This window comes from Trachinotus anak, unplaced genomic scaffold (assembly GCF_046630095.1).
Source record: "Trachinotus anak isolate AG129_WGS33_773 ecotype Australia unplaced genomic scaffold, CSIRO_AGI_Tana_v1 ptg000015l, whole genome shotgun sequence".
NCBI classification, from domain to species: Eukaryota; Metazoa; Chordata; class Actinopteri; order Carangiformes; family Carangidae; genus Trachinotus; species Trachinotus anak.
This window is the reverse complement of record NW_027273866.1, coordinates 6,459,113-6,470,949: the sequence shown is the minus strand read 5'-3', so window position 1 is coordinate 6,470,949 and position 11,837 is coordinate 6,459,113. Positions and strand designations below refer to the sequence as shown.

General features: G+C 45.4%; 1 protein-coding gene across 1 annotated transcript in view; it reads left to right on the top strand.

Annotated features, from left to right (window-relative positions):
* Positions 1-3,347: 3,347 nt before the first annotated feature.
* Positions 3,348-11,837, top strand: part of msrab (methionine sulfoxide reductase Ab) — a 32,963-nt gene continuing 24,473 nt past the window's right edge. Inside the window, exons 1-3 of the mRNA XM_071498395.1 lie at positions 3,348-3,551; positions 9,759-9,827; positions 10,000-10,119. Coding sequence (XP_071354496.1) covers positions 3,368-3,551; positions 9,759-9,827; positions 10,000-10,119 — 373 coding nt within the window. The 5' untranslated portion in view covers positions 3,348-3,367. The remainder of the gene's footprint in view (positions 3,552-9,758; positions 9,828-9,999; positions 10,120-11,837) is intronic.

The following is an 11,837-nucleotide window of genomic DNA, read 5'->3' as shown; positions in this document are numbered from 1 at the left end:
GTGATCACTGTTGAACAGGAGACGGTGAGACAGAGATGCACTTCCTCCTTCGCTGTGGGAAGAACACAATTTACAGAAATTCACGTTTGTCCGTCATGGCTAAGAATCCTTATGAATATGAGCGTTTATTATATATATCAGCATTTCTTCTTCAACATTTTTTGTTTGGTACCCACTTCTACTTGTTGTACTCTTCAGTGATTAAAATATTCTCTCCATTCTCCAATGAGCCAAGTGATTTATGTCAAGTGAAGTCAAGCATGGGCCAGCGGATGAATCAAAATTTGTCAAGTTGGCTTTTCCCACTCAGGTCTGTGAATTGATACAGCGTAGTTTTGAATGTGAATCCCTGGAGAGCGCCACATTGCTTTTAACTGACTGTAGCTTCAGCAATCAAACCCTTTGTTTTTTCACACCATCCCACAATCCCACCTGCTTCGGCGAGACGATGGAGGACCCTTTGAAAACAACGAGGCAGCGTGATTTATTATTCTAATTAGGTGAAGTGAGACTTTAGCAAAGCCACAATTACACTAAATCGCCAAAACAGTTTTCTGGTTGGCTGGCTCCTGTTCCGTTCAGATGTTAATCAGAGGCAGCTATTGAGTGGCTGTGCAAACTGCTTGTGAGTCACACTATTGCTTAGTAATATCTTCCACCAACACACAAACAATCAAACAAACACTAGAGTGCTATATTGAATTACAAATAAGCATTTTGGTTCGTTAAATGAAATTGCATTAAACTGTCTGAACCAGGTAACATGAAGCTCTCCAGCCATCTCTGAGTCAAACGGGGGGCTTAAGGTGCCACGATACCCAGTTCAATTCTAGTGAGGTGGTTAATTCCAGGTCATTTCATAATCTCTTTGATACTCACTCACATCTGCACATCTCTTTGCTCTCACTCACTGACAATCAAACAGCTGCAAGCTGGCACACTCACTAAATCCTCCGGTACAACACACAAACCACACACGCGAACATATGCAATCACCCACCGTACACACACACACACACACACACACACACACTGCATACACGAGTGCCTATTAGAGAGCACGCACACAGTGGTGCATGCTGGCTCATGTACGCACACACGCAAACACTTACACATGCAAGTGTACACACACACAGACACACTTCTACTCAAACTACTACCACACTCATGCAAAAAAAAAAGGTTTATTCACCACCAATATTCCTCTGAATTAAAAGTAGATCCTTCCTCCATCACAGCATAGACACAGGAGAGAGTGGTGGACAAAAATTTATTGATCATTTGAAAGAGGTATGCACACATACATTCACAGACGCAGACACACACACACACACACCAGGGGGGAAATTAACACGCATAGTGGGATCTCTGTATGCATGTATGTGGTTTCCATCCATCCCTGTGTCTCTCATCGCCTTTTTGTCTCCTCCTCCCCCCTCCCCCTTTCCTCTTCCTACATCTCCACACACCCTCAAAACACCCCAATCATCCTGCATCAACAGGCATGTGAACCCAGTGTTCAGTTCATCTCTTTCCCCCTCTCTCTCTCTCTTTCTGCCTGCTCTATTTTCATCTGTGTGCTTCCACTCTCCTGGCTTTCGGGTAATTACCTGGCATTTGCATTGCAAAGTCCCCTGTGCCGCCCTCAGCTCCTCCGCAGGTGATTGAGCTTCATTTCCCCAGCAGATAAGAGAGAGAGAAAGAGGAAGAGAGAGAGAGAGAGAGAGAGAGAGAGAGGAAAGGGGGATTGCAGCAGGGTGTGATGTTATTCTGGCTTAGAGGATATAGGAACAATGCCCTGAATTCTTGTTACTGGTAGATTGGTTGGTTCGTGGCATACACAAGAAGTTCCCACACTTAAATAATCATCCTCATTACTATCACATCCCTTTCAGGTCAGACTGTAGTCAAATAAAACCCGAGAGCAGTGAAATCACTTCTGAGAATGACCTGACCAGTGCACGCCGGTGACCTTTTCTCAGATTATTTTTGGTATATTTTGCCTTTACTTGACAGGCTACAGTAGAGAATCAGACAGGAAATGTGGGGAGACGACATAGCAGTGGTGTGAGTGTCTATGACCACAAGGTCCTTGATGACTCCTTGGTCTAGGGCTACGACTAACAATGAACTTAATTCATTGTTTGGTACATAAAATATCAGAAAATAGTGGAAAAACATCCATCAGAGTTGCCCAGAGTCCATAGTGACGTCTTAAAATGCTCTTGTCCAACACACAGTCGATCGACTAATTGCTTCAGCTCTGTTCTTTATTGTCCATGGATTTTACATCTGTGACTAATTCTAAATCATGTCCAGCTTTCGATGACTTGACACATCCTGAACACCGATATTCAGTATTACAGTTAAGCGGATTATTGATATGACTTGCCTAAAGACTTTGAATTGCAATCTGCAACTTTCTGTATATTGTAAGACGCGATAGGCTGCAGTGTCTTTTTTTAACCTTGAAGATAGCATAGAATGAGCAGGTAACTTGAAGACAAATATATTATTTATTTAAGTGATGAAATTTTATGACTTTGGCATTTGCCAACAGATATTAACTAACCAGTTCTTTCAAGTGCAAAAACCTAAGACGCCTTCTTGAATGTCCCACTACACAGATATATGACTCATATCACATTTGGCCTATATCATTTTTTTTTTTTTTTTTTAATAAATTGCAGTTTTAAGGTGTAAATTACAAAAAAAGAGATAAAGAGACCCAACATGGGATAGTGCTGGATAGTTCTTTCCAAATGGACAGTGCATCAATCTCTGCACGGCTTTTTATATGAAACATACTGCATCATATGGTCAGTGCTGAGTGTCAGGTATTGCAACACGGAGACTGAATCAAGTATAGGAACCCAACCACTGATTTCTGTCTCAGATGCTTTTCAATATTTGTAAAATACATGATTCGTGGGGCCAGAGCGGTCTTGAAGCTGTTACTCGTCCAGATAAATCCTAAACACGGGTTCCTTGATGTAAAAACGAACCACAAAGGGAAACCTACCCACCCGCACGTCCATACTCTAACCTGATCCACCAGAAACACCTCCCACAGAATGAGAGCTGATAATTGGCGAGCGCTCATTTGCATGCTGAACGGCGTGGATATTTATTTAAATTTAATTTCGTTCCCGCACACGGTGCACTGTAGGCTTTTGTGCCAAAGTCATATTAACCCCTTGACTAGTTAATATGCAGTGCACGACGCTGCCCACGCACGATGAATATTCATACTGATGGCGTTTTCGCCGCCGTCTCTCCAACCCCTCCCCCCTGCCCCTGCCCCCCCCCCTCCCCGTTTCCCATCCCCGCTTCCCATCCCCGCTGTAAAGCGCAACAGCGTGGCGTTATGGAGGCATCCCGGAAGACTCGGCCATTTTCACCACAGTGGTTCTCCCAAACACAAACACACACAGTTTGGCTCCTTCTTGTCTCTGTTTCGATCGCTGCCGCGGACACAATGTCAGATAAGACTCAGCTGCCAAGCAGAGACCGCGCTCTGAAAGGAAGAGAGGAGAAAACGGTCGTGGCAGGTAAATAACCCACGGTGAAAAGTACTGTCCCACAGGGCGCAGCTGGCACAGCTGATGTAAAAACAATGACAGCAAATAGCCTCACGCTGTTTTATTAAGGAATGCAGTGATTGCAGTGACTGATGGGGTTCGTTATTTTGAAAACAATTCTTAATTTGAGATGGATGTTCGTATAAGTGTTGTGAGCTGACATACAGGCAGTAAAGTGACAGGACAGCTGCAACTAGATGAGGCGTTTCCTCAACTTTTTTTTTTTTTTTTTTTTTTTGGATTCTCCGCCTACCAGATTCTGCGTGGCGTCAGGCACTGAAGTCATGCTCCGCTCCAGGATATGGCTTCTATGACCACAGGCTTGAACTTTTCTAATATCTCAATTCTGCAGAAAACACAAAAGGCGGATAAGATAACACATCAATTTTTACAGATTATATGGTCCAGGGACAAAACCTTTTTTCAAGTGGATGTCTGTGGTTGAAACTGTCTTTATTTGAGGAGCCCTTGAAATGAGAAAATGGAGAATCTTTGGCCGACAGTCAGCTTGACGCAGTCCTCGTGTCTGATGAAGTTTGGTCTGGAGATCAGTCCAAACGTGATTTAACTGTCTGTCGGATACGTCCAAGGTGTGGTGATAAGAAAACACAATCACAACTCCAGACTGACTGAAATGATGGTCACAGAATATGTCTCAAGTCTGTTATTATGAGACCACTTTCAGAGGAAGCTGAAGCGCAAATGTGCTAATTTTTCATAATGAACAAAGATAATGTTGAAACAGTGCGGCGTACTCAAGCATCTTGGAATTCTTTATGACAGTGGATGTAGAAACTGAGAAAGCAATAGTGGATGAATTACAACGACTCCTGAAGGACAACTGCCAGCTTCTTTTTCAGTTGATATATTCTCTGTTGCACTGTCTTAGAATATAAAAAGGTTGGGAACCACCAGACTTCATTGCTCTGAGTCTTGGATAAAGAATCACATAAATGTGTTTGATTCATGACAGAATATTTTCCCACAGTGTAAGGCTACTTCCTTTATCGACAGTGTTTTCTCCCTTTGAAATTTTGGCCCCTTGGGAACCTATTCTTGCATACTTAACCTTTATAAACCGAGTACATCTATGGTACACTTGGTTTAATACTTTTTTCTTTTTAGCCTCTTAGGGGACAGTGATGAAATCTTTGAGTCAACCACAAAATCTGAAGTGGCAGCGAAAGCCTGTTGGGATGTATGGTAGGATTGTGTTACAAATAGTTGATGATTAAACTGGGATAAAGCAAATCTGTATGGATCAAGTTCCCAGCACTGTCAGAGACATACTGGCACTCCCAGAGAATATGACATTTCAGTTACTATTGCTTGTAAAATGTTTTAGCTGTCACTCTGAAGTGAAGTTTCTGTTTCTGTTTTGCCAGTGGCTGGGCATGAAATGAACACATTATACTCCCACTTTTGCTCACCTATTTATAATTTCATTCATTTTTGATGTGTAGGACCCAGTCACACCTCTCCCTCACATCTCAGCCCGTCTCGTCCTTTCATTCATCTTTTCATCTACCTATTTTGGGACAGGAGGGCTCGTAGGAGTCTGCGACAAAGGAGAAATATGGTGCAGTTTGAACCTGGTGCTCCCAGTCATCACCTACTCAGACATGAGCATCCGCAAAGTGCATTGTGGGAGCTGGGTGTGAGTGTCATAGGAAGAAGCGGTGCCGCAGCGTCCAGGGGCCCATCTGGGCATTATGCGCATGAAGGCTCCGCCCCGTCGTAAGTTCCTGCTCCGTCTGTCGAAGCAGCTCGGAGACACCGCATGGCAGAAATCTGTTCCTCCCCTTTCACCATGGGGGGCAGCTTAGGTGGGGATGGGGTTGTTCCAGAGTGTGTATGTGTGTGTTGGAATAGCATGCTTCTGTGTTTGTCAGCTTGGGCCAATAAGCATGAGTAATGTAGGGGTTGCAAGGACTGTCTCCACATTTGCACTGTGCAGCCCCAGCCTTGTGTGTGAGTGAGCGGACACATTTGTCCCCTCTGTACAATGAAAATCACTACTTTCAAAAGTTGCCTCTTTAAAGAAGCTCCTCATTCCTTGTTCAGACGTCCCGGTGTCCTCCATTCCCTCCCTCGCTCCAGTGTGTATAATGTACTCTGTGACCTTGGCGAGAATGATCCAGTGGCAGATTGCTACATGGTAGGGGCACAGTAGCTATTATTTTGAGTCAGTGCAGAATAGACTGCCAATATTTCTTCCAAGCAGGATGGGGGAGGTCAGCTGACCAAAATCAATCTCTGTTACATGCTTCTCCATAACTCTTTAAAGCAGGTTCATGGCGAAGATATATTTCTGGCATTATTTCTCTGTTGTTTTCCCATCTCTGCTGTCTCCAGATGCCCTTGCTTTTTGGCTTTTGCAATGAGCTCAGAGGGTAAGAAAAAATGTGTAAGTAAGTGGAAGAGCATGCAAATAAGTATACGGTAGACAAATAAATGAGAAAGATTTGCTCATGGGCAGCACTGTGGTTCAGTGATTAGCACTGTTCCCTCAGTGCAGGGACCAAATGTGTCTGGACCCAACCTTAAATGTGGAGTTTATATGTTCTCTCTGTGTCTGCATGGGTTTCCTTCAGGTGCTTTGGTTTCCTTCCCATTTTCACTTAGGTAAATTGGAGACCCTGAACAGTGTACTGTGCATCTTGCCCAATGCATGCTGATGAGAGGAAGCGGTATAGAAAATGGAAGGATTTGCTCTTATATATCTGTAAAGGGAGACTGTCAAGATGAATTTCCTTTTACTATACAGTTAAAAACAAGATGCATTTATACATTTATGCTGACCAGCAGGACGCCCACACCTTTTTCCCCCATCAAATTGACTGTTTGAGCAGTCCCCAACAGGATGTGCCTCCATCTTGCTAGAGGAAGATAATGGAGTCAGCGCTAAAGTAGATAGTCGACTCTTCTCCATAGCAACTGTTTCTGTTGCTAGGCTACAATATGTATGGAATGCATGGATGGCTTGAAAGTTGGACTCTCCAGAGTGTAGACAGTTTTCCCAGTCTGAACAGAGGCAGCCTCATATGTATGTATGTCACAATACCAAGTTGTGTTGATTGTTTTAAGGCCACAGCAGCATTATTTCCTTTACTTACCTCTTACTGTTCTTAAAAATGGACCACCTCCCATCAGCCTTGCCTCTTTCCTCCCCTCCCCTTGTTTGCCCCATTCTTTCTCGCCCCTACCCATCCTCCCATACAGCAGAGGGTAGTTGGCACCAGTATAAAGCATCAGCCTCCTCTGACGACTCGTGTCTGACTCCCTGCCAACCTGTGTGAAGCTAGAAAGAGGAATAGTGAGAGGGAGGGAAGAGGAAAAGAGAGGGAAAGGGAGAGAATGGATTTTTGGAAGGAAATAAACAAAGCAGCCTGGAAATCAACCTTTCCGTCACCACTTTTGGCATCCAGGGATAGTACCTCTCCCGTGTCTCTGCGTGAGGGGGCAGCAGCACTTGGACTTCAGTTGTACGGGTGAGAAACACAGGACCATGGGGTACAACCGGAGAGTTGCAAAGACTAAATACCCACCAAAACAAGTCAAACTGGACGTTATTATCCGCTAAGCAACAGACAGATTGTTGTGTCCTTGACTGATTGTAACCATGATATAAGCAGAGTGGCAGGGCACCGGGTCCGATGTTTTGGTTCTGGTCCAGCCGCCTACAACCACCAAGCTAAAAGCAACAAAAGGTGACCAAAGTATTCCGCTTCAGTCTCGCTGTACTGTATAGCCTGCATTGCGCTTTTCAGATATCCTCAAAAACAAAGGCGCACAAAAGAAATTACGCCCATATCTCATCCAAGTTGGAAAAAAAAAATCCTCTTCATGAATCCTTCCCCCATATTCAGCCTGTTTTCTTCTTTTGTAAGCTCAGTCAGTCACCCTCCCTGCTTGTTTTTTGTCGTCCTCTGTTCTTTCTTTTGCTGGCGTAGTGAGGCAGCGTAGTGAGGGTATTCAGCCAGTTCTTTCTCAGTGCCTGTGTGTGTGTTAGGTGGGGTAATTCTGGCAGAATGGGGTGTGGGCACTGGGCTGGCAGGGGGGAATGCTGGGCTAGGCACAGTGAAAGGAGCCAGCCTGGCACCGCCTGGACCTCTGCCAGCTGCTCCATGGGAGAAATACCCACAGCAGAGGTTGGCGCGCGAGCGATTGTGCTGCTGATTGCGTGCTTGTGTGCGTGCAGGCGGGCGCACACGTGTTTGTAAAGAGGGGAGTGAGGGATGATGGGAAGTGGTGGTGTGAGGAAGAGAGTGTGAAGTTGAAGATGGAGAGCAGCTGAGAGAGACGAGAGGGCGGGGAGTTTTGGCTCGGAGTTGGCTGCTCTGGACAGTGCTGTGTCGGCGTGTTCTTGGCTGTCTTCGTTTTACCGCTCTCTTTTTTTTCTTGTTTGTTTGTTTATTTGTTTTCTTGTTTGTTTTCTCTGTGTTCTCTCTTGGATGAAGTGCTTGGTCTTTTCATATAGCGCTCAAAGGCATGGTGGTCTGAAAGCCAAAAGAATCCTTCACTGCCTCTCTGCTACCCTCATCTGTTGCTTCTCACTGGCTATTTACTCCTTTTATTGTTTTGGCAGGCTGATCTCTCCTCCTCCCACTCCTCCTCCTCCTATCGCACTCTTGTCTCTCTCTCTCTCTCTCACTCTCAAATTTTCTCTCTCTCAGTCATTTGGCAACTTCAGTACTTTTTTTATCGCTGTGGCCAGAAACGAAGGACAACAGGCTGAGGGTGAGCAGAGGATAGAGACCAAACAAATTCAGAGAAGAAGAATGAAGATTTCTCCTGTCCTCCCACCACCTTCAGTCACCCCCGTGGACTGAGAATATTTAGTCAGTACAGTCACTGACACAGATATACTTTGACTGCAGCTGACTGTGCCCGTGAACGTGACCTGGCAGTACCAAACAACCTGCTGCTAAAAGACAGAACTGTCGCACAACAGGAGGGCAGGAAGGCACTGCCTGAGGGCAGCCAGGCCCCTGTGACATTTTAGGAGTCCTTTATGCTTCGGCAATCTGTTACTGCGCAGAAAAAAAAAACCAAACAGTTTTGTCTAATATCAAAAAGTGCCCTTAAGGTGGCACAACAAGACAGCCGTTATCAGCTCAAGTGCTGCGGTGCTTCTTTTGCCGCCAATATTCTTCAAAAACATTTGTTAATCTTTCGGGTCCTGGCTTGGCAACACAGTTTCCTCTCAGTGCCTCTGTGCTGTGTGGCTTTACAGTAATCATTTTAAGCCTGAAATAAACTGCAGGTAGCTGTTGGTCTTTGGCCTGTTGTCACAGTTAGAGATCATCCCGGGCCTATCTAGGAAATGAACTATTATGTCTGTATCAGATTAGAGATTGTTTGTATTCAGGTCAATGTCACACATCTCATCTCTGAGCGGCCACAGAGCAATCACACAAAGAACATAGAGCAAGCATCCATTATTGGTATGTGCCTAAGCTCTTGGTTGTACCCTGTGGCCTGTTTATCTGTAGACTAATATTAGTGGTTGCAGTACAAACCAGCCTTGCTTAGTGGAGATTTGCACGCTAAGTCACCTCAGTCTTCTTAAACCCTAATCCTCCTCACACATCTGTGGGCTACACAGACACACACACATACACTTCCTTTTTAGCACTCTAATTCCAGGCAGCACAGTTGGCAGTAGAGTGACACCCCCCCCTGCCACCTCTCAGCACTCCAGTTTGTTTTACTTACTGGGTATTTTTAACATGGCGAAGATTAGGATAGCACTGGGTCTAGTTGCGAGGCCCTCCTCTGCTTGTGGGGGTTTAACAAGTGTGTGCCCCTGACGTGTCGTCGCCAGCGCGCTTTGTGGCTACCTGATGGTGCAGAGCCTCTCGCTTAATACGCTCACATTCAAAGACATACGCCGGAGTAAAAGAGAGATCAGAAAATAACTGTATTTAATTGTGGGTATTGAGGAGAGGACAGCAGGGATAGGATGGCGGTCAAAGCTGTGTAATCTCTTAAATGTCTTCCAGCACAGAAGCCTCTGGCTCTGATCCGCTGGCCTGGGTCAGCCTGTAACAGAGTGCAGACCTATGCGGCCTAGTTGAAGCAGCTAATGGGCCTCTTAACTCGCATACTGTAATTTGTGCTGTTGAAACACTGCTGTGATCTGATAGCAGATTTCCACACTGTGTCCCTTCACAGACAAACATGCAGTCAGTGGGAATCCCACTGTGGAGCCTTTCCCAGAAGGCATGGAGACCATCATGTTTGGTGAGACCACACAATCACGCACATTTTTTTTTTTTAAATATCAGAAATAACCCAGTGTGGAATCTGCGGTTCCAACACGTGGTGGTGAAACGTTGCCCTCTCTGTGGATGCTATCAGAGCACAGAAGCACTAATACTGTGTGTGTTTGTTTGCATGCTGTCTTCACGTCCAGGTATGGGCTGTTTCTGGGGAGCAGAGAGACTTTTCTGGAGGCTTCCGGGGGTCTTCTCCACACAAGTGGGCTATGCCGGAGGCTTTACACCCAACCCCACCTACCACGAGGTCTGCTCAGGTACTAGCCTATACTTTTTTTGTCTATTTACAGCGTCTACACTTTGATTCATATTAACCAATCATGCTGCCTTCCTTGTGAGGAGGTGAAGTAGGTTGGCAGGACATTTCTCGGTAAGATCAGTCAAGGTTCAAGAGCCCAGAAAGATAAAGAAACCGAGTCGGAAAGGGTGTTTTAAGCACAGCACTCTCATCCTCTCGCCTCCTTCCCTTCATCTGCAGTCAAACTACTCAGAATGTACTGCTCCAGATGGGCTGCCCCCCCCGTCCCCACCCCCCCATGACCTACTTGTAAGGATTGGGCTCTGTACTGTGCTGTACTGCGGCGTTTTTTGCCAACAGAAGTTACTGTGTACGAAGCGCCATAAATGGGCTTCTTTCCCAAAGACTATGATTTGGTGAACAAGGTGTTTATTCTCGAATTCTGTGTATTTGCTGTGGAAATGTCTGGCTACCTCTCTGTGTGTCTGAATCTGTTTCTTTCTGGTAACCTCATCATGAGATTTCAAGTAGATCGTGTACGGAGATGATATATAATTCAAATGAAGATGTCTGGGCTCTGTCTTACCCCGTGTGGCTCTCTTGTGTTTTAGAAGTCATGAGCTGTTAGTTTGGGGCTGCTCCATTTCTGAGGGCACATCATTGCAGGCAGGCGTGGAGTCTAGGTGCAGGCACAGCATGGGGGACATGGAGAGGAGGGGAAAGATGCTTTGGGCTTGGCTGGCAGACTTTCTGAGCCGAGCCCTTCAAGGGATTGTATGTTTCCTATCTGTCTGCCTCCTAGTCTCTCTCTCTCTCTCTCTCTCTCTCTCTCTCTGTCAGCTCCCCAGCAACAAGATGGTCAGGACGGAGATAGAGACAGATGACAGAGAAAGAGAGATTGAGACCAGCAGCAAGTGAGGGAACTGGTGAAATAAACTTTTGAGGGGTAAGAAAATTTGAGGGAAAAAAAAAAAAGTGTGAGAAAGAACGGTTGCCTGTCCATCGGCTGAGAGAGTGCAGGCATCGCTCCAGTGGCCATGACGGAGCAGAACACTGCGACGGCATGAGACCGAGGAGCTGTCAACACAGCCAGGGCAGACAGACAGACGGACAGGAGAGAAGGGGCTGATGGACCTGTCAGCAGAGCCAGGGAAGGATGGAAGGACAGGCAGATAGGTGGATGGTCTGACAGACAGAAATAAGAGAGGTTGAGGTGCAGCCAGGTTTGTCTTGAGAGGGACAGACAATATGGACAGCTGAGAGGGGCTATCAGTTATCAATCAGCACATTTTATCTCAATTAATTCACAGTACGGAATCAAGAGCTGTAACCTTTTGTGCTTTAGCTCTGAAGTTCTCTGAACATTACAGCAAAATAGGTTACGGATGTTGTCAGCATCTTTCATATGACCCCTATGTTTGTTCTAAAAATGACTCATAACAGTGTTTTCTGTTCCGCACAAGTTTAGGCAACTAACTACTGGTGAAGGCCAGGGAAAGACTGTGATAACATTTTAATGAGAGAAACCACAACTTCAATCTTTGCTTCTGAAACTAGATTTATACTTGACACAAGGGGTTAACATGCTGTAGATGACTATGGTGCAGGTTTTGATTTTTAGTCCAGTGCTGGATTTTATTTGTTGGTCTCACACCAAACTGGTGTATCATACACGACTGAGACGCTTTAATTATGCTCCCTACAGCAACTGTGTTTCTGATAGAAGCAGTGGTGGGG